Source organism: Equus asinus, chromosome 13, assembly GCF_041296235.1.
Source record: "Equus asinus isolate D_3611 breed Donkey chromosome 13, EquAss-T2T_v2, whole genome shotgun sequence".
NCBI classification, from domain to species: domain Eukaryota; kingdom Metazoa; phylum Chordata; class Mammalia; order Perissodactyla; family Equidae; genus Equus; species Equus asinus.
In genome coordinates, this window is record NC_091802.1 from 6,029,968 (window position 1) to 6,052,842 (window position 22,875).

At 50.9% G+C, this 22,875-nt stretch overlaps 1 protein-coding gene across 1 annotated transcript in view; it reads right to left on the minus strand.

Annotated features, from left to right (window-relative positions):
* Positions 1 to 5,283: 5,283 nt before the first annotated feature.
* Positions 5,284 to 22,875, minus strand: part of COX10 (cytochrome c oxidase assembly factor heme A:farnesyltransferase COX10) — a 126,448-nt gene continuing 108,856 nt past the window's right edge. The window contains exons 6-7 of the mRNA XM_014864185.3: positions 20,292 to 20,524; positions 5,284 to 5,834 (exon numbers count right to left, since the gene is read on the minus strand). Coding sequence (XP_014719671.1) covers positions 5,428 to 5,834; positions 20,292 to 20,524 — 640 coding nt within the window. The 3' untranslated portion in view covers positions 5,284 to 5,427. The remainder of the gene's footprint in view (positions 5,835 to 20,291; positions 20,525 to 22,875) is intronic.

The window sequence follows — 22,875 nt, forward strand, 5'->3', positions numbered from 1 at the left end:
GCTCGCTGCTCCCGGGAGGAGTCAAAACGCGATCTCAGTGAGGGCGGCTGGGGGACATGGAGCCCGACGCCAGCTTCCCTGCTAATGCATTTGAAAAAGCAAAGAAAGAGAGAGAAATGCTGGCCAAGAAGCCAACTGAATTTACTTGCCTAAGGACTCTGCCGCTAATCAGTTGAGTCAGGATAGCCCTGAAGACAGAGAAAATGGTGACAATTTACCACAATTCCAAAAAGACTGATGAATGAGTGAAACCAGGAAGAAATGATGGTAACTCAGCTTGGCTCAACTGGGGCAATTTTCTTCACCAAACAGTCAGGAAGCTGTGGCTGCCTGGATTCAGTCTCCCAGGGCCTGTGCCGGGTCTCCCCGCCCTCAAGTGCTGGTGCGTGAGTGGAGCAGAGACAACCGGCTGCTACCACCGCCCCCTCCACCTCCAGCCGCTCCCCTAAAGTCACTTGCTCATTCCTTTGATCACTGATGGAACAGCGAACACGTGGTCACTTGTTGAGAGCCTTCTGTCCTGGGTGCCTGTGGATCCAGCGGTGAGAAACAGACATTCCTGCCTTGTTGAGTTTACAGTCTAATGGTGGGGCAGCAGGTCGCATACTGACAGGAGCTCGGGGAGACCAATACAGCAGGAATGGTGGTGGTGGTGGGGGGGATGGTTGGCAGTTTAAAGTTAGACAAGGCATATTCCAGAACTGAGTAGTGGGCTCACCGAGGGCTGATGGTCTGGCAGCTGGAGGGTTGGGGCTGAGCCCTGTGGGTGGGGCGGGAACAGGAATTGTACCAGCAGCCGCCTAAGGACAGGTTGCAAGACTTTCTCCTGTCACCAAATGTTATAAACCCCTTTCCAAACCAGTTCACTTTTGATATGGGGCTAACAGACCCTGTCCCTCTGACCACGGGGCTGGCCTCATGTAATGCAAATGGGGTTATTCATTCAAAAAGCACTCACTGAGCACATGCTCTGTGCCAGCACTGCTCTCCATACTGGGATGGAGTGAGGCAAAGATGAGTCCTTGCCTTCATGGAGACAGATAATAAGTAGGTAATGAGATAGACAGACACAGAATGTCTGATAGCGCCACTTCACGCAGTTAGGAGGGGATCCACGAGAAAAGGGGGGGAGAGGGCTCCAGGCAGAGGGGACAGGAGGCGGGAAGGCCCCGAAGCTGGGTATGATTCCAATATTTGAGGGGAAGCAAGGGAACCTGTGGGCAGGATGGTGTGGGGGGAAGGGGAGTTCCAAGATGAGAGAGGGAAGCAGGGCCAGCTCGTGGGGGCTCTCAAGGCCCCTGAGAGGACTTTGCATTTTATTTGTGGTGTAAAGAGAAGGGTTCTGTTCTGCCTGGTACCTCAGCAGGATCACGCTGGCTGCTGCCTGACACAGACAGGGGAGGGGCAAAAGGAGGAGGAAGATGTAGGCACGTGGGAGATGGGTGGTCAAACCGAGCTGGTGGTGGTGGACGAGGTAAGCGGTGGTCAGACTTGGGAGACAGTACAAAGGCTCAACCTGGTGGCCTCAGGGATGGATGGAACTGAGTTAGGACCCGGGCCCGGCCGGTCAGTGTGAGATCAGGGCTGGGGCCGGCAGATGCCATGCCCCTCAGAGCTTCTGTGATGTGCACGGCAGGGTCCAGCAACCGAGTGATCAAACCTGAATTAGGAAGTGAGTGTCAGAGGTTCTTTGATCCAGAACATCTCCTTATATCTTATATTTGGTCAGGAAATTGAGACCAAAGATGATGGCAATTGTTATCCATCCAGCATGATGTCAATTATGTTTGGTTTTCCAACAAAGCAGCAGCAAATATGTTCTCTGCTCACCCTCTACTCTAGGTAGATTAGTAGACAGCAGCTTAGTTAAGGTTGACAGCTAACAGGAACAGACGAAAAGCAGCAAGCAGGCCAAACGTCCGAGTGACTGCTGGGCCCTGTGCTCTACCTGCTTTTTGTCTAGTTGCCTGGTTGGTGGACACCATTGAGCCTACCAGACAGATGGCGAGAATGTGCCAGTGACAGGTGAGGGACTTTGTGGGTGATCACTAGCTCGCTTCTAATTCCAGAGGAAGAACCAGGGCAACAGCCCGAGCCAGTCCATCCTTCCTTTCGGTGAGATGAGGAGTTCTCCTGGACTGCGAGCAGGTTAGAAGGGTCAAGCGGGCACTTTCCAGACCTCTCGCTCCCAGTTCCTCCTGCAGGCAGTTACGTGTCCTGTCACTAGGAGTGTGTCAGGGAGGGGAGGCGGGTGTCAGAGGACAGAGACCCTGGCTCCCGCTGAGCTCAGAGGAGCAAGTCTCCCTTCACACCAGAGTCAGCGAGCAGAAAAGGCTTTGGTCTGTTCCCGGCATTGCCCCTGGGCAGAGAAGCACTGAGTCCCAGCTGTTTTCTCAGAAAAGCAAGCAGGAGGCAAGGCTGATGGGCAGGATGGCCTGAAGAGAAAGGAGGAAACCATCAGCGGGAAATTCAGCCCTGCACACACTGGGAGCAGAGCACAGCCTCCAGCGGTTTTGCTTTTCTCCTCCAGCTTTAGGGTGAGGGGTACGCAATGCATATTTATAGAGCCAGGAAGAAGGTGTTTCTATTAGGCAAGGCAGACTCTATGTTTATGTTTGAAAAGAAAAACTGGTCCTGGGAACAGGCCAGCGCATTCCCATCACAGCTGTAGCCTCACAAAGATGGGCCCTGTGGTGAAATTTGGTTTTATCCTTAACTGATACAGTGGTTTTACTAAAATAACAGGAAGTTGGTACAATTGTCCCAGAGTCAGAGGAATACTATGTTAAGAATCACGTTTTTAAAAAAGCTAATTAAGGGACTGGACATGTTCCTTTTCCTTTTCATTAGTTTGTCGTATTATGGAATAACCAAACTCCAAGGGAAAGCCTGTATCAAATCTCAAGCCCCTTCTACCCGTGTGGCCCTTACCCCGAGTCAGGGCCTCCAGGCCTGTCCTGCACATCCAGTCAGTGGCCTGAAGGGCCAGAAGGAGAGCCCTGGACTCGGTGGGGACAGCATGTCCCAGGCTGCGCTCTCCATGGCATAGCCCACGAAGCTGGGAGGGGTTACCCGGGGAAAGGATTCCGGGCTTGGCAGTTCTGGGAAACACCAGGTAAGCAAACCCAGGCTTTCATATTTTTAACTTGAGTGTCCTGAAGCCCTACTATGTGCACGTGCTTCTGACTCCCCAAGAGAGCTCCAATAGGCAGTATTTCCCGCAGACACCTCCTTACAGAACGGGAGATGCGTCACGACCTGGGACATGCTGCCAAGTAGCAGCCTTAGGACAGGCGGGCCAGGTGAGAGCCACCAGGTGGGGGTGACATGAAACCCCAGGCCTCTAGGAGTCTGGGCATGGAGCAGCCTGCCTCATGGAGGCTGTGGGGGTCACAGGGGCGTCAATTCTATGGCCATGCGGGGACACATGGGGTAGGGTGTGGGAAGGGGGTGGGCTTGTCTGAGCACAGGGTAGACTCCGGAGCTGGGAGGAGCGCGGGAAGTCAGTGAGGTGGCTCCCCGTGGAAGATTCCCAGAGAGGACGTCCGAGTGGTGCCGAGGGCCAGGGGCATCCCCGGTGTGCAGCCGGTGCGCCATGGGTACTCCCTGGGCAGAAGAACAGCAGGTCAGAGGCCTCTAGGAGGATTTCCCTGGCGATGGTTTTGGAGGCAGGAGCAGGGAGACTGGCCGGTTCCGACCAGAAGGCAGGGCGGGGCAGGCGGGTCTTGGCTCTTGGCTTATTCTTCTTCCTGGTGCACAGGCATCTAACTCCAGGGCGCCCACTGCGCCACCTCCAGACAGAAACATGGACGTGCCTTCTACTCCTCTGCGGGCTCATGAGAGCAAGTCAGGTGTTGTCAGTTCTCCTAGGAACTGGGCAAATGCAGCACAAGATGCTTAAATAAAATGACACCACACACACTCCTGTTCTCATATACCCGTTTATTGCAGCAGGAAAAGAGACCCGGGGCGCTGGACAAACTTGAGGCCTGCAACGAGGTGTAGATGTTCTTATGTTCTTTCCAGACAGTCCTACGCCGCGTTCCCCGCAGTAAATAATCTGGATACAGCCGATTTCAGATAAGCATAAACAAGGATCAGACACTATCTGTAATCGCTTTAGAAATTTCTGAATGAACGAGCATATTGCAACGACTGTTTAAATGTTGCTTCAACTCCCCAAATTAATTCCTACAGAGCAGCAATGTCCCTGGAGGCTGAGAAATTAAAACATCTTGTTAAGCTTCAAGACCTTCGGGCAAATGGGACTCACAGTGGACAAGTGGGCGTAGGTGGACTGACAGGGGACAGGTGACTGAGGCCACCGCTGGCTACCAGGAAACCCGCATAACTCCCAGAACCAGAAGCATCCCCACCCTGAACCCAACTCCTGCTCATGGCTCGTAAAGCTGCTGGATGTGCAGAGCCTGATTTCTGAATTCAGAAGACACCAGGATGGAAATGTGTTCTTCACTAAAGGGACAAGAGCTATGTGGGCTGGCCAGCCCAGCTCAGCTTTTTTTCTGATTTCCCTCCTCTTATGACCTCGAGCAAGCCGTGCAGGAGAGGAGCAGATGACCCGTAGGAGTGACTGAAGAGGGACAGGGCTGGCTGGGAGCCGGAGGGATCACTGGCATTACTAGGGCTGGCACTACCCTTCCAGAAAGAAACGCTTTAGACACCTCCTGTATTTAAAATGAACTATAAAGATGCCTTTGATTCCTTGGAGGTTTTGAAATGCTGATAGGCAGTGGGGGTGAGGGGCGGGGGGCCGGCAGTCCAGTCTGAGGCTCCCTAGGCAACAGTTAGGAATTCTCCCTCCGAAGGTTGTGCAGCGGCCCAGCCTTGTTCTATTACCGTTTGGGGGAATATGTGTAGGGGACGTGTTGGGTAGAAAAAGTTGGAACCCTGGCTCATTCACAGGGAAGGGGGTGCTGCGGCTGGCAGCGTGCATTCCCTCTGACACAGCCTTGCAGACCTGAGGACACAGAACTACAGACACCACAGTACCAGTGCTCCTCTCGTCTGGCCACCGATTACCACTCTGGCGGGCAGGTGGGGAGTGCGTGTGTAGGGCCAGAAAAGGAAGAGTCACACTTCTGCATTTACATGAGGAAGAAGGAAAACAATGGGAAGGCTGGATGAAAAAATATATAAAGGCCCTCAAAGAGAAAAATACCCTCTCTTTGCATTAATCTACTGAGCTAACCCATTTCTTATTTGCGGAGCATTTTGGATATTATCATGAAAAAAACAATTGTCGAGTGATCACTGAGCACCAAATCATTTCACAATCTTGTATTAAACCCAGCAATTTCTCTTCTTGAGCTCCAGAGTTACCAAAATATTCTTGTCTAACAGCAAAAGGAAAAAAACCTGTTGTGTCTCCCTGTATGTTTTGTTTTTTTCCCACATGTCAATGTGGTTTCAGCTTTGAGGTTCTCCCTTGTCACTTCCCCCACCTGGTGGCTGCTTACAGGTGAGCATGAGAAGCAGGAACAAGGGCAGATGCCAGAGGCTGCAGAAGAACAGTTTCCTGGAACTCTTCCGGTCCGCATCCCTGTAGAACCGGAAGCCGAGGTAGGAAATATACAAGTTGATGGGGAGGGAGATGACGGGGAAGGTCCATGTGGTGACATCCAGGATGGGGGCTGCCGTGGACAGTCCGATCAAGGCCAGACAGTGGCGCAGGGCAACGCGCCTGCACAGTGCCGGGTGAGTGACTGACATCATGCAGTAGCCTCCTCGGGAGTAGTCTTCGCGGAGGCCCCAGCTCAGGGCGTTGAAATGAGGAAACTGCCAGGAGTAGAGGATTCCTCCCAAAAGAAATGCTCCTGTACAAAGGTTTAGGAGAAAAGAAGGAAGCAAAGACACGTTGTCATCAGAGATTTACAAAGGCACCGCTGGCTCTCAACTGAAAGCCTTCCTGGCCCCCCGCGCTGCGCTCTCCGCCTTTCACCCGGATCTCAGACTCGCTGCCAGTCTTTGTTCTCATCTCTGCTTGCCCAAGTCAGCCTGACATCTGAGATAGGTGGGTGGGGAGCTGAACACTCTCCAGCATCCCACCAGCTTTTCCACCTTGGGGGTACGGAGGCCCCTGGCTTCTGGGCAAGGCCCTTGCTTCCCAGGGAAGGCTGCCTCCCACTGCCGGATGTTGAGCATCTGTGGCTCCTGCCCGCACCAAGCACCCCATGTGTCCAACCACGGTGACAAGAGAAGCCCCTACACACTTACAAACATGTTTAGGGGCAGCACTGCCCCTTGGGGAGCTCTGTGCCAGGGCTTCTAGCTCTGTTTCTGCAAGCTGGGCCTTGTGAGTGCGGTGCTTCGGTGGGGCCACTTGGCGTCCCAACGAGGCCCCTGCCCGGGGCAGGCGGCAGCTCCCTGCCAGCACCAACAGGCCCGAGTGGGCGTGGGGCACTGTTTCATAGGTGATCGCGGGGCTTCCAGGGCAGGTGCTGGCCCAGTCCCTGGAGCCTGTATGAGGCAGGCAGGAGGGACTGCACAGCATGTGCTAGGTAAACCAAGTGGCATAAAGGACACGGCCCCGAGCAGAACGAGAACCTGCCTGTGCCTTCGTCGTTTTTCAACAAGGACATATTAGTGTCTTGAACACCGTTTAGCCCCTCTGTCTGGAGCAGGGCTCCCTCCCCACAAAGGCTGCCAGCTCCTGAGCACCTACAATGTGAGAGAGACTTCACAGAGTCTGCCTCATTTCATCCTGGCTATAGGGTTTCAGGTGGGTTTTATACTCATCAATCAAACAAACAAATCAGATGACATTATGTTCTGCAAAAAACAGTGAAGGAGAAAGTGAAAACAAGCCGGTCTGGTTTGAAAACTGGGCTCCCCTTCTGCCCTGAGCCACCTCCCTCCAGCCAGGCTGCGGAGCCCAGGCTGGGTGCAGGGGTTGCAGGCATTCCTGAGCAGGATTCCTGACTCCTGTACTCACACAACGAAGCACCAACTGAGAGGCACCACCGTGCCAGGCACGGTGATGCGGTGTGAGCACAAACCCACACGTGTCCCTGCTGCCTCCGTTCACCGGCAGGTCACTGATCAGGGGCCGTGCTGGAGCATCGACACCATCACACAAATGATGCAGGAAAAGCCCATGCAATGAGGACACAGAGCAAGAGGGGCTGAGCTAGTGGAGGGGCAGAGAAGACTTTCTGTGGGAGAAGTGACTGAGTCCCGTGAAGGATTCACAGAGACCTTGGGGCAGGAAGGGGCACAGTGTGGCCGAGGTGTGAAAAGGAGATGAGCGCATGTGCCAGGATTCACAGAGTGTATATCAAAGGACTGGAAGGTCAGTTTTCCTGTATCATCACTTAAAAAAGAAATTAGAAGAAAAAAGGAAGGCTAGTGTAGCTGGAGAGCAGAGAACAACGGAGAACCCAGTTCTGGATCCGGCTACCACTCCCGCCTCTGTGGGCCGTGCTGAGGATGAGTTCTGTCCTGAAAGCAACAGAAAGCCACGGAAGGATCTTAAACGTGTAAGAGTGTGCGTGTGTGGGGGCTGCTGAGGCAAGGGGCACTGGTGTTACCTGACTGTGAAAGAACACATTGGGAGGGCCCAGAGCAGGTATGGACGGATCAGCTGGGAGATGGAAGAGAGGTTAGGATCAGGGTGGTGCCTGTGGCGATGGAAAGAGATGAAAGAGATCCCGCAGAGAGGGATTTAGGAGGCCAAAGTGACGGGGTGTGAGTGCAGGGTGAATAAGAGGAGGGGGAAGGCGTCAGGAGCAGCTCCTGCACTTAGGGATCCACGGAGATGCCATTCACTGCGAGTCCAAGGGGAAGACGGGGACGGCGGCTCCTGAGGGCCACCGGGGTGTGCTCGGGGCAACAGGCCTTTGAGACATCCAAGGGAAAATGGCAAACAGGGCGCGTGAAGAGGGCGCTGGGCGTCGGCATGTACTGAGGGCTACTCAGACCTTCATGAGTACAGCGCGGTGTCCAGTCAGCGAGGCTTGTTTCTGTGTCTCCTGCCCCAAAGGGAAGTCCTGCAGGCTAAGTTCGTCTTCCCTCTACCTCCAGAGGCTAGAGCACAGGCAGTGCTGATGCCACCGCAGCACAGGGTGCTCAGACTCCTCCGTGGAGCTCAGGGGCACAAACACTTGCTCGAGTGCAAACGGTCCCCAGGCCTCTGTCCCAGCACGGGTTTGTGGCCTGGTACAGCACACTGCTGGGACTCCGTCTACGCTCCCTCCCTCCGCCCTCTGGAGCGTCTCAGGTGCTGGGACTCAGCTCCTTGTTTCTCAGATGCCTAACTGCCTCAGGGTCCCCTGGCAGACAGCGCAGGGCTTACTAACCCCCTGCATAATCTACCCGGGAAGCACCGTCCTGCAGGGAGAGGGGAGAATTTGTGACCACAATCCTATTTCGGGTGATGAGGATCTTTTAAGCCCCTAGTCTGTGGGAATGTGCAGAAAAAGAGAGTGTGGGGGCTACTGCTAACACAGAACTCACCAGGAGAAAAAGCAGTTGAAGCAATTCAGAACAAACCAGAAAGTGAGTCTGGGGCTCTGAGGTCCCAAAGGGCCCTGTTGTGCACATGCCGACGTGGATCAGGAGTGAGCTCCTCTTTTAATCTCTTACCTGGATTCCTCAACAGTGGGACTGTAGCGTGACAACAGGGGCCGGCTTTGCAAGTCATTTAAAAGAAATGAACGATGATTTTTATTCATATTGTTCTGGGCAGAAACTTACTCATTTGTGAGTTAAGTTTCCCGGGCATTGTAGTGGGCCAAGTAGACCTCACGTGGGTGCAGAATGCCAAAGAGGGGGGCTACTTTCAGATCCATCATCAGTTTCCTGGAGGTTCCATAAGTCAATCAATTCCTTGTCAGCTTTCCAACATGGGAGGAAATACAATAAAGACTTGATTTTGGAATCCCTATTTTAGTAGGGTTGCTGTCGAATCTCCCAAACGCATTTTTAACCCTATCTATAAATAACATATATAGATCTCTTGGCTCATGTAAACACATTCCAATTCTAATGATAATAATAGCAGTAGCTACTGTTTGTTGAATCTATCACTTGGTAAATGGATGACGGGCATCTGCCATATGCCAGGCACAACCGTGGATGCTAGAAAGGCAGTGGTGAGCAAGACAAAGCCCTGCTCGATGCCTCGAGGGGGAGATGGATCTAGACACAAGTAACAGTGATGAGTGCTATTTACAGAATCACAACAGGGTGACATGCTGGGGGCAACTGGAGATTGACTGCTCAGGGAAGGCCCTCCCAGAGGTGACATTTAAGCCATGACCCAACTAACTGGCAGTAGAACTCTGCCGGGTCCTGCGCAGAGTCCCTCCAGCCTGTTTCTGGGCAGCGCGAGGCTTTAGTGAGGCAAGGAGAGTAACAAGACAGGGCTGGCGGGCTGGGGGCTGGGTCACATGGGCGCCTGTCACCCGGGTTAGGAGTAACCACAGGAGGGTGGGTCACAGATGGCAGGGGACCAGGGAGGAGGCAGGCGGCCAAGGGAGAGATGAGGGTGGCAGACATGGATGCCTTTTACTCAGGGGGGCTGGGGACACGCACAGGTGAGTGTGCTCATGTGGAGACAGGAAGAGGTCAATTTTTGGCCCTTTGAAGTCTGAGATGCCTATTAGACATCCCAGTGAACCACCTCATGGCTGTCCTACAGCGGCATGCGTAGAGTTAGATAACTGCTTTCTAGGGCTTACAACCACTCTCCCTCCAGGCACAGTTACTCTCATCTTGCAGATACCATTGAATTAACGTGCCCAAGGACATTCCGCACTCCTGGCACAGTATACCAGCACCTTCTTTAGAAAGCTGTTGCCACATGTCACTCAAATTAGTTAACAATGGACTATGGGGGTGTAATTCAAATGCCAACGGAGCTGAGTCCAGGGAGGCTGTCCGGAGGAGAAATTGCAGAGGCCCTTTCTGCTTTATTAACATAAGAGACCCGGTACCTTTAAAAAAAAAAAAGGTTCGTTTCAATTACAGCCAACAGACAATATTCTTCTTGACAGCAAGCACCCCCGGGGAATTAGGACAGAAGGGAAGGTCGGACCACCCAGCTACAACTGAGCAGTGAACAGGGGACAGGAGACTTCTCCTTAGTAGTCTGAGGGGCGAACAGAATGCTCTCTGGATTCCAGAGGGACCAGCAAAGAGGAAGCACCGTGAAGGACGCTGGGGCAGGGGTCACTCTGAGGCTTTCGAGCCCGTGGCCCTGGAGCAGCGCACCCCAGCTCACCAGCGGTCTCCGTGCACAGGGTCGGAACAGATGACGGTTCACAGTTATGACAGCCACAGCACGGGGGAAGCCACAGACCAAGACGGGTCCCGTCAAGAAAACAACGTCAGTGGTCCGAGGTCACTTAGGAACGGGGGAGGGCGCAGATCTGAGTCAGAGCACAGGAGCTGTTCTGCTGTAGAAACAGCTCTGTGAAACCAGACTTGAAACGGTTAAAATCTCAGGCCCAAAGGTGGAATCTTGCTTGTCTTTCTCAAAAGCTCTTTTTGGTGTGCCAACTGGAGTATTCTGTTTTGCTCAATGCACATTTTCCGCTATGCTTCTGCTTAAAACAACATAATTAAAAAAATCATTTTCCTAAGAGTTGCATGCTGCTTTCTGTGCGAGAGGAAATTGGCTATGCATTTGGGTGACGTCGTAAATGAAAGTGCTTCAGAAATCACAGCTTAGCCCTAATGGATCGTAGTCAGAAAACCACCACCCCACGCGGTTCTACCTGATGGGCTGCCACTGCCTCTGCTTCTCTAAAAGATGTAAAGCTAATTACTCTCTTCATCAAGATGAGGGGACTAGAGCAGGAAGCCCTGAGTCAGTCCGGGGGCTGTAGTGGAACCCACCTTCCTTGCCGAGTAAACACAGAGCTCTCAATTTACTGACGCAAAGGCCTCACCTCGGCCTCATTCCCGGAGAGCAGGCTATTTTATTGGCCTATCTCCTGTCACAAGGAATATTTATTGTGCATGCACTAGACGATAGGTACGGTCTGTTCTCAGGCCTCTGCTGGTGTCTGGCCAGGGAGAGAGACCACGCAAACGGGACTGCAGCCCGTGAATGTCACCTTAGGTGCAGGGTGTATGGGGAGCATATAGGAGGAAGACCTAAGTCAGCCCTGGAGAGGTCAGGGAGGGCTTCCTGGAAGAGGTGATTTGTAAACTGACATCTGAAGATGGTCTCTGGGTTTCAACCCATTCATACAAACCATGCATTTTCTGCTTCTTTTCAATGTATTTTCTCATTTTCCTACCTAACTGCTGAATCTTTGTACATATTTGGTTTAATCATATCTGGAAGACATGTCCACTTCCTTTCTTTTAATCAAATATTTGTTGGTCTATGAATATATAACATACTGGAAATCGGTGAACTAGGTGGTACACCTGTGGGCCTGGTTCTCCAGAGGGGAGCAACTTCCTGAGAGCACTGTGTCACAATCCCACTCAAAGGTGACCCTAGAGACCCTCCAGGTGTCCCGGGCGTTCTTTATTTCCCTCCATAGGCGGACAGTGGAGAAGAGCACGCCCACTGTGCTGTGTGTGGCGGGCTGGAGAGAGCCCTCCTCTCCTGGCGCCCTGCTCCGATTACAGGGATATATCAGACGGGGCAAGGCTCGCCAATGCCTGCCAGCGACTCTTTGAAAACAGATGTATTTTAAATTCTCTCAAAATATCTATCAATCATTTCTCCGGCGCACCAACGGCGGGGGAGATCCTCACTCACTGCCCGCTCTGCGCAGGTCCAGCTCACTCCTGTCCACAGCATACTGCCAGCATTTTGTTGGCAAACAAAGCCAAGGCAATTCCAGCCAAATGGTTTCCCAACCGAATGGAGAAAAACATCTTCAAGTTGGAGCCCTGACTCTCTGTGTGCGCTCTTCCAAGAGACAGTCCTTTTGGAATGGAGTTCAAGGGTTTCAGCTTGCTTTCTGTGCTGCCCGGTGGGCTTACATTCAACCCCTTCCCACCCCGACGTGAACCCATTCATTGTCATTCACTGTCCACGCATGGCCTAGAAAAGGAGAAAGAAACACAGCTCCAGTGAAGCTCGGTGCTGGGGTGGGAGGTCTTCCTCCCCAGCACAATAGGCCCCTCAGTGCGGCCCTCGGTAGCTTGTCTGTTCCAGGCCTGGTTCTATCTGCGCATTCAGGGCTACATGGTTATGTAAACCAGGGGCTAGCTGGGAGAGCAGAGCCAAACCCGAAGCTTTATGGTCACAGGTTTCAAAGCCTGTCTTTGAGGGTTAACACAAAGGAGCTTGTGAAACAGATCAGCCTCAACAGTGCAATAGACTTCTATGGCGCTGCAGACAAAGGGAAGAGGACGTGGGGCCAGTTTATCAACCGTACTGCGACAAAAGGGAAGATGAAAAGTCCTCCGAAAAGAGGAAATAGAGCTGGCAATACCCGCTTGCCCCTGAAGAACTCTTTGGAAGCGATTTGGGAATAATGACAAAGCACAGTGAGGGAGCGCAGATGCTCTCCCTGTCCTCACCTTACTGTCCACTGCCCGCCATCCATGCCGAGTTACCCGGGGGGTTTCGTTTGAAGAGAAAGACGGGAGTAAAAGAAGCACAAAGCTCAGATTCTGAAAAAAGTGGTCCCCTCTCCTTTTCTCTTCTTACCATTTCCCTGGAGGGAAGTGTCAGGCGTCTGGGGGTTCTCTAAGAAATTCAAGTGCTCCCTACTCCTTAGTTCATGTTTGAAGGTTTTTCCATCTTTATCACACAAATATTAATCTGTTCATTGAACAGCACTGACTAAAGGTGGACGCTGTGCCAGGCACTGTGTCTACCAGAGGCTGCCCTATTAGGGCATCGTCTGTCACTGCCTTCAGGAAGGCAGTGGCACAGCTCCCCAAAGCTGTGCTCAATTTTTCAGCTAAGGCCACCCCAGCATGGCTGGCGAGGCCGGAGAGCACTCTGTACCAGAGTCGGCCTCCGTTATCCCACCACTCTCAGGGCTGACCACGCATTTCTAGTATATTCTTTCTCGGCCTTTTGTTTTTTTGTCTTTTAAGAGAATAGGGCTCCAAATATTGTTTGGTTTGCTAATATTCCCTTGAAAATGTTCCTTGTTCACTCTGTCTTTAAAAATATCATGTATCTTAATTAATCTAAAGATCTAAGGCTAGTTATGGAAAAAATCTCATAGAAAATGAACACACTCATTTTTGAGGCTGATTTCAAGCTGAGGCAGTATTTTAAAGGAAATCTTCCAGAGTGCTTGGGTTCAACAGCGCCTGATACTTAGTAAGCCCTCAATAAATATTTGTTGAATGAGTGAGTGAATAAATTCCCTCTATTCTAATCTACTCCATTCCATTTTCTCATCCTGGAATAAAAGAGGTAAATAAAGTGAAACAGTATTTACCATTTTGTAGTTTACCAGCTGAGGCTAAAACACTCATTCTCTTTTTGTTACTAAACCATCCATCTGCCAATGTCACTTCCTGATAAGAGCCTTTCTAAGTCCTCATCTGTAACTGAATGTTGCCGACATAATTAATGTTGACCACACAACATCATCTGAATTACAAACCAAAGGTGATTTACAATCAGCGCTACAAGACTGCCACCAAGGCCCACTCCATAAGCTCCCAGGACCTGGGATTTATTCAAATTTAGGAAAATGACAAAATAGAACCTGTGCCTTTTTAAGAAATGGGGGCAATGGAAAGAGAGGTGGCCTTGGGGAGGAGACAGCGGAAGGGACTTTAACCTGAAGCCTCTGAGATAAACTCAACAGTCTCTGGAGATAAACACTGTTGAGAGGCCTAATGCGTGTGGCTCCAGGCCGTGGAGGGGCCATGTCTGCCATCGGCACTTATCTGCAGTGCCCCCGCCCCCCAGCAGACCCTGCCCCAGGGGCCTGGCAGGTCATTTCTCTGCTGCTGTCTACTGCCTGCAAAACCAAACCAAGCACTTCCAGCTCAAGACAACAAGCTGGCGAGACCAGGGACCAGAAAGCAGCCCTCTCATTTGGCCTTCCTGAGTTTTAGTTGGTAAGCATTTTTAATATTTTCTGCTAACAGCAGTTAAACTAGGGGAAAAAAAAAAAAAGAAAAGACAAAGTAATTAGGCAGGTGGGAGGAAAAGAACTAGCCCCGAGTCTCGGAGGAAAACGGACGCCGGTGAAACCCCATTACGATGATGACCTTTATGGGTATGGCAGCCATGAAGAGCGCGGTCTCGGCTGGGGCCTTGCGTTGTACAACACGGCCCTCTCTGAATCCCACTGGAGCTGTCTGCGCTGCGCACTGGGGGAGAAGCTGCTGCTGACAGACCTTTGTGCAGCTGTAACACAGCAAATCTCAGGAACAACTAACATCGTTTAGCTTTCACAATTTCCACATGCTGATGTGCCATTTTCCTCAGCCCCCACACGGCCTGCCTTGCTCACCCTGCAGTGGGTAACCCCAGGGGCAGAACAACAGGCTTCGGACCCACGCCACTGGGGTGCTGAAGATGATGAGAAATTCTTTTTCACTATCTGATTAAGAAAAACAAAACAAGGGCCAGCCCAGTGGCGCAGCGGTAAAGTTGGCATGTTCCACTTCGGTGGCCCAGGGTTCGCCAGTTCGGATCCCGGGTGCAGACATGGCACCACTTGGCATGCCATGCTGTGGTAGGCGTCCCACATATAAAGTAGAGGAAGATGGGCATGGATGTTAGCTCAGGGCCAGTCTTGCCCAGCAAAAGAGGAGGATTGGCAGATGTTAGCTCAGGGCTAATCTTCCTCGGGGAAAAAAAAAAGATTAAAAAAAAAGAAAAACAAAACAAAACAGTAACAAAGGAGTTGGGGGAAAAAAATCAAGAGCCCCATGGATGTCCTTATACTTCTTTTATATTTTGTGACTTCTCTGGAGGAGGAAGGCAGTAGAGTCTTTTCAGTGCTCAGGGCGCCTGGAGGTCTGAATTGGCCCCATAGCCACCACAAAAACCACAAAAAGATCCAGGCGTTAAGAAGGGGGAGGAGGTCCTTCTGAACATTTGCATTCCCTCACTCGGCAGGCCGTCTGGGATGTACCCTGTTTTCTACAGCTACTCATCTTAGCTCTTTCCTCCCAACCAGACAGTTCCTTCCTTTAAGGCAGGCCCTTCACTCAGCGAGGCTGCAGGATTCCCGCCTCACATTGGCCCTGAGCTGCTTCCTCTCGCATGTCGCCCACCATCTACCAAGCCCCAGGAAAGGGCTTTTGCACAGGTCTACATGGTCAGGGTGACTGAAATGTCGGTGCTGGGTATTTGATGTCCTGGCTGAGTAGTGAAAGTGGCCCTGGGTAGGACAGAGGAATGGAATGAGTTCAGTGGAATCTGCCTCCTTCAAACATGGATCCTTCATCCACTCCCACCTGGAGGCTCGTAGGTGTTCACAAGTTGCTGTTTCAAAGGACAATCAGACTGATGGTTTCCTTAATACTTAAAGGATGACAGGTTCACCGGGGAGGGCAGGAGAGGGGGCAGGAAGTGAAAGAAGGCACACAAGGCTTGGGAAGACAGTAAATGCAGGTGTCAGCTACTGACTGGTTTCTAGTACCGGGGGAGAACCCACCTGCCGCACACCTTAAACAGTCCTGGAAGTGGGTCCTGCCGCCCTCGCTCAGACCTCCAGTGGGTCTCTATGGTCTGTCAATAAAGTGTGGTCATGTGCTAGATAATGACGCTTCTGTCAACGATGGACCTCATGTAGGACGGTGGTCCCGTAAGGTTGGTACATACAGCCTAGGTATGTAGGAGGCTAGACCATCTAGGTTTGTGTTGTGTTTATACAACAACAAAATTGCCTAACAGCAGTTTCTCAGAACGTGTCCCCGTTGTTAAGCGACGCCTGTATGTGTGAATTCCTCACTAAGGCAGCTCGTCTCAGATCGTGTCCCCTGCCCTATACTATTGCTCTGGCTTTCATGCCTACAAACCTCTGTACATGCTCTTCCCTCTTCTTGGAAAGAACTTTCCTTCCTCAAGTACACTGGTCACAACTTAATTCAGAAGTCACTCTGTCCCAAAGTCTTCTTGGACCAATTTGAGGAGTTAAGAGAGCCCACGGCTCTCGGAAGACACCATTCCTGCTAAAGCTCTCAGCTCGGTTGGTCATTTGATCACCTGCCCGCCTCTCCCTGAAGAAGCTGAGACATGATTTCCATGAGGCTAGGGACTGGGTTTTAGTGATTTTTGTGTCTCTCAGTGCCCAGCACACAGTAGGTCCTCAACTGACCCCTGCACAATGAAGCAGTTATGGGGACCGGTTTACAAAGGTGGTGACCCCAGCAGGTCCCAGCCCAGGCTGTTGAGCTGAGTGGGTGTTCTCCTGGCCCCTCTTAGAGCCTCCTCACCTTCCATCTCCTCCTCTTCCTTACTATCAGGATAGTTCACTGGAGTATTCCAAAGACTTCCCTATTCACAGGCTTCTCCAAAGTGACCAGTCTCTGGGGGTTCAAAGACAAAATGGTTTGGAGGTGCCACAGAAGAAAGGCAACATTTTTGGCCATTGTTTCTCAGAAGGGCTCTGTCAAGAGAACGTGTCCCCTAAGATAAGAACCCAGATGAGGGATATAACCTCTGTGGATAATACAAATGACCTCAACAGTGCATCTCAAATAATATCATCTGCCCAAATCCCTAGGTATTTCCAAGGTATTCTAGCAGCTCGAGCTCTCTCTGGTTCTGTCTCTTCAGACTGGTGGTTTCTCAAATGTAGTCCCTGGACTAGGGCATCCTGCATCACCTGGAAACTTGTTAGAAATGCAAATTCTCAGGCCCCACTGCAGACCTGCTGAATCAGAAACTCCGGGGGCAGGGCCCAGGAATCTGGGTTTTATCAAGCACTCAGGTGATTCTTACGTGCACTAAAGTTTGAGAACCACTGTTTAAGACTCTGGCGAGACCACAGGTACAGCCTCATACAATGCCCCATGATTGAAAGTATAAACTAACCCAAGGAAGATGGAACACAGGTTCATAAAGACAGCAATCTGTCCTTCTAGGCAGTACTGTCTCAGCGACCTTTCTGTAGAGATGGAAATGTTCTCTATCTGCACTGTCAACACGGCAGCTACTAGCCATGTGTGGCTGTGAGCATTTGAAATACGGCTACTGGGACTGAGGAACTGAATTTTTAAGTTTATTTAGCTTAAATTTAAATAGCCACATGTGGCTGGTGGCTGTCCCGCTGGACAGTGCAGTTCTAGAAGGTGACAAAACCGTATAAAATCATATTCAACCTAGTTCCTAAAATCCCAGCAATAAAAATCTTTAACCTACATTCTCTCAGATTCTGCCTTATTTCATTGTATTGCTCCCTCCTGTATAGTGTACATAACATATATACAATTATAAATATATAATGTATATAATGTTTAATATTTGGCAACTGTCCTTGGATTACCCTAGTTTTCTCATCTGTGCAATGGAAGCTTCTTACTCACTGATTCATTCATTCATTCAAAGATTTACTGCTTACCCCAAGTCTGCTCTACCTATCAAATTAACGTTTGGAAACTTTTCTCAAGCAGTTTAAAGCATTATGTAAAGTAGCATCACTCTTTCTGTATAAATTTGACAAGACTCTAGGTATATGATTTGATCTGAGGTAAATTAGAATTCTGGGGGCAGTAAACCATGTCGTTATTGTGTGCCCAGCAATGCATCTTTAAGATTTAAAGGAAAAGCTGGGGCCAGCCCCGTGGCCGAGTGGTTAAGTTCACGCGCTCTGCTTCCTGCGACCCAGGGTTTTGCTGGTTTGGATCCTGGGCGTGGACATGGCACCACTCGTCAGGCCACGTTGAGGCGGTATCCCATGTGCCACAACTAGAAGGACCTACAACTAAAAATACACAACTATGTGCTGGGGGGATTTGGGGAGAAAAAAGCAGAAAAAAAAAAGAAGATTGGCAACAGTTGTTAGCTCAGGTGCCAATCTTTAAAAAAAAAAGATTTAAAGGAAAAGGATATAATAGAAGTCCATCTCAAAAACCGGCAGAGGAAGTTCTTTGGTGATTACACAAATCTGTCAGATTGCTCTCTGTATAGAGGGTAGGTCCAGGTAGAGGACGGGTCTCATTTTTCAAGATACATGTGCATTTTCATCCTGCTACCTAAAACAAGGTATAACTGGCCCTTAGCTGTTCCTCATAAATGAGTTTGTATACATATGATTAAATTTGAATTACATAAAGACCATACCCAAATTTTGTTTAAAAATTTTATCTTAAAAACGCCTGTGAGGGCTTCACCAAATCCAGAGTGCCCCGAGGAGGGAAGGGCTGCTGCCTGAATGTCGCTTCAGCGGAGGGCTTCCGCAGGGCTTTCTCTGGCTGCTCACAGCTCCGGCCGACGTATGCCGAAGCCGAGCTCTTTACCAGGAAACTGCCTGGGAGGACCACCAAGGCCTCTGCCCTCAGCAAGAACCTGGGCCCTAGCAGGGGCCAGCTCCCCAAGACCCCGATGGGACTGCCCGTGCCTCTCTGCAGTGACACCTGTCCCGGGAGCTGCAACACTTGCCTCTGGCCCTGACCCTCTCTGATGTGGGGCTGTCTCCATCACACAGGCAGGCAGCCTGGAGCAGGGCATCCACGTGCTGAAGCAGAGTGCATCGGTGTGGGTGGGAGGACGCTAGAGGATGTAGAGCCTGGGAGTCACTCACTCTCTTTCATGGTCTCCACCTCGAATGTCTGGGCATCAGCAGAAAGGTGTGAAGCGGTACAGGAAGGAGAGGGTTAGGGGAGTTTGGGTCAAGTTAAGGTTGAAGTTCCAGGCAGAACCGAGGAGAAGGAATCTGATCAAGAGTTTGGTGGTATGCAGGTGTGCTCTGTAAATTTAAATTGTAACCCGGGGGAAAACTCAGGTGTCACCTAGTCTGGGGAGGTCAAACCCATGCTATCCATCCTCTCCCCTCCTCCCTCACTTAAGACAGACATCACTAATGGACCCCAGGATGCTTTCCCACCAAGCCTGGAGGCGCCTCACAGTCTGCAAAACAACAGCCAGGTAACAATTACCAACTACCCGGAGTTTACAAACCAGTAAAATCTCATGAGCTTTCTTGGTCTGTATCAATCCATCCACTGTACGCATGAGGAGTACTTCATAATAACTCACTTAATGCTCACAACAGCTCCTTGAGAAGGGACCATTATTAGCCCCACGAGGGGGATGAGGAGACACGAGCGTAGAGGCCACGTGCAGCTCGAAGGGCCCCCAGCTGACGTGCGGGCATGGCCAGAGTCCCGGCTCTTCCTCTCCGTGGTGATGGGGCTCCACATGGAGGGGGCCCTGGCTTTAGGCTCATTGCAGAGCAAACGAGCACATGCGTTTTAGAATACTGCATTTGTAGATGCATGAAACTCCAACATTTACAGGATATTAAAACTGTTCTAAGAGACAATCATGGTAAAGGTGGAATTGACTTTGTAAGCTTGCCAAATGGGAGTGTAAGAGCTTTTATGAAAAGTTTCAGAAATGCGGCTTACAAGGCAACGGTTTATGGTCAACTGCCTTTTGATCTCTCATGTGAAAAATATGTACTTACATATATTGCAGGAAACCTCACCACTTCCTTCCTAAGTGTCGGTCAAAAACACTAATTACTTGACTAATTAGACTGTGAAACTTCCCTTACAGATGGTAAAAATGAGCGATTTTCACCCCACAAATTTAGTTGTGATACACTACCAAAAAAAAATGTAGAAATGTTTCAATGGTTTTATTGTAGACAGCATGAATAATTTAAGCAAATCATATAAAAATAAATTGGAAACTAATGAGAATAGCGTGCTCTTTCATAGGGGGATAACCGAGTTCCGCGGAGTGGGGCGCTCAGGCAGGAGGTTGCGAACAGGGACCATCTGCCCTGAGGCCCAGTGCCAGCCCTGCCTCCCCACCGCGGGCAGCCCCAGGAATCACTAGTCCCCACTTCTGCCTTGACTCGGGACTTTCAGGTCCTTTCTGCTCACGCTCCTGTCCTGTCATCTTGGGCGGAGGCGGCCCTGCTCCCTCTGTGCCCTTGGACACTCCCTCAGGGAGAAGTGAGCACTCGCCCAGGAGCAGGGGGCCCGGCTCCTTCCGTTCTGCGTGCATAGTATTCAGACTGCCACATCAGCACATTGCCAGGAGAATTAGTGCTGAATAAAATGGAGTCTAACGCCACGTACCGCAGCTCAGGGCAGGAAATGCCTGACTAGCTTATGCTAACGCTTGCACGGGACAGCCACGGATCCCTTGGTTTTGGCACCTACACCACAGGTCAGTTGAGAGAAGTGTCACCATGGGAGACACTCACCAGCATCGAGGCAGCCGGTAGCTGCTGTCCAGCCCATGACAGGCGGGATGGCCCCAACAACTGCTCCGACCCACGTGTTGGCAATGCTGATCCTCTTCAACGGGGTATAACAGCAGGTATACAGGAAAATGTTGAAGACCCCCAGGGCTCCTGTGAGTGGATTCACCCCCCAGGTCAGAAGGGCAACTCCTGGAAGAGCACAGCAGGTGGCAAAGGACACAGCTAGCAACGGGCTGGAAGAGAGCAGAGAACAGAGAGCAATCACTTTCCACTCCAGGCGACCAGATGCGTGCAGACAGAGCCTCAGCCACCTTTACAGTGAAGCCACCTGCGAGGAGGCAGGGCTGGCGGTTTGGCTTCCTTCCTGTCCCGGGGCATCCTCTCTATGAAACTTAAAATGCGGAGGGATTGTTCGGCAGGAGCTCCAGCTGCTCTTCTTGGTTCTGCCAGCAGGGACTAAAGAAGTTAAGAGAGTCGAGGTTAGAGCGCCCTGGATCTGAATACAGGGTCCGTCCCCTCCTGGCTGTGGATGTCTCAGCCCCCCTTCACTCCTCTGTGCAGGAGAGACGCAATGAGGACTAACCAGACAGTGCGTGCTTTACCAGGGTTCTGAGTTATAGTTAGTGTAAAGTAAATGACAGCTACAGATAAACCGCCCAGAACACAATACTGTAAGATATGGGCAAACAACAGTAACTTAATTCTAGAAGCAGTTCTACCCATTTATTTATACGTTATTTAAAAATATCACCCACTTAGCAAGAATGGATAACAACAGTGTGCCTGTGTATATGCATCTGTCATAAAGCACAGGCTCAGTGTGGTACCAGCTCCATGCCAACAGTACACCATCGGGCGGCTGTCCTGCAGTGACAGTGTGCTTTCCGTTCAGTTTCAGTGCTGCAGCTTGGGTTATGGACATGGGATTTTCAAAAGGAGGCTTATTTCAAAATAAAACTCTGTAACAGTAATGATGATCAGATGCCCGATTCTCAACAGAGCCCAGTTTTTAAAGCCAACTTTGTATGGAATCTTGTGAAAGACTTTTTGAAAGTGTAGATAAATTTGATCTACTCGTTCCTGATTACATGCATGTTCATTTATTCTTTCTTAGGAAACCTTGGAAGGTTCCTCAAGCCTGCCTTCTTACAGAGGTCATAATCCCAGCTCTGGGGAAACTGCGTAGTGATCAGTGATCCCACTCGATCGCAGATTCTACCCCGTGCTCACTGGAAAGCAGGAGCCACCACGTGCAGCGTGTAGGCCAGCTCCCCGGGGAGGCGATCTTTACCCGGCACACAGGCGAGGTAATACGCTTCCACTCACACGGCTGCAGTGTTCCCATGGCAAGAGCAAAGCCTGTCTGCGAGTCTGCCCCTTTAGGAAAAGGACTAACTTGCAGAATTATGACAAGTTAGATTCAGCCAGGAGTGGGGGTCAGGGAGTGGGAGAGCCCACCAGCTGAAAACACCAAGTGAAGTTGGGGCGAGAGAACGTGAGAGCTGGAGGTGATTCAGCCCGCTTCTGACATGGTGACCATCACTGACCCTCCCCCTGGGCCTGTGACCACACTGCCCCGAAGATGGAAGCCAATAGAGTGGGAGTTTTGATGGAAGAGAACATACAAGGAACACGTTGTTGTTGAGGTGCTCACGAGAGAAGTGGGAGACTTCTCGGCGCGCGGTCAGCCCTGGGGGTGAGTTTCCATCCCCGTTCTAGCTGCCTCTTCTGAATCCTGCGGTCAGTGACCTCACACTTACCCCAGCACCCTCAACTGTTACTCTGCCCCGCCCTTCCCCCCAAGCCCCAGGCCGACGATTCCCATTGCTGAATCTGCTCCTGCTGGGGACAGCCCTATGCTCCCGCGGACTGGCCCGGAGTCTAGAGGACGGCTTAACGGTGCTGGTGCTTGGCCGGAGCGGCCTTCCTTTCCTGTTCCGCGGAGGCACTGTGGTAGCTCCTCTCCCGCCTGCTCAGGGCTCCAACATTTACTCTAGCCCCTAATACCTCTCCAGAAGTCCTTCCCTCTTACGTGACGGTGGCAAATGCCCTCATCTTTACTTCCTGATCTTTCTCCCATTTTTGGGGAAGAGGCCATCTTCTCCATTTTTAAAGGTAAACTTTCCACTTCTGCTTTTCTTTAATCTCCTCCCCAATCAGTCTTTTATCTTCGATGTCCGCTGACTATTGACCTCCTGGGTCCTCAAATCCCTTACTTTGTCCATCCCCCAAGGTTCTTACTACCCCCTCTTCAAACCGAAGCATCCTGATGGCATAAGTGATACACGTAGTCTCTATTTCCTCCATCCCTCAATTTCCTGTTTGTTCCTCAACTCTACCCCTCACCACCTACTGACACCGATTTCTCTCAGGCAGTGACACACGCCATGTGACCCGAGACCACCTGGCTTCCCAATATAGCATACAATATAACGTTCCAGATGGAAGATCAGGAAGACACCCCTGTGTTGTTACATGTCACATATGCCCAGAAGGGAGAATTTAGATGGGTGAAAAGCAATGCAAATATTATAATTATTGTTCTTTCCATAAGGTAGTTTATAGCTTATAAGAACAGATTTTT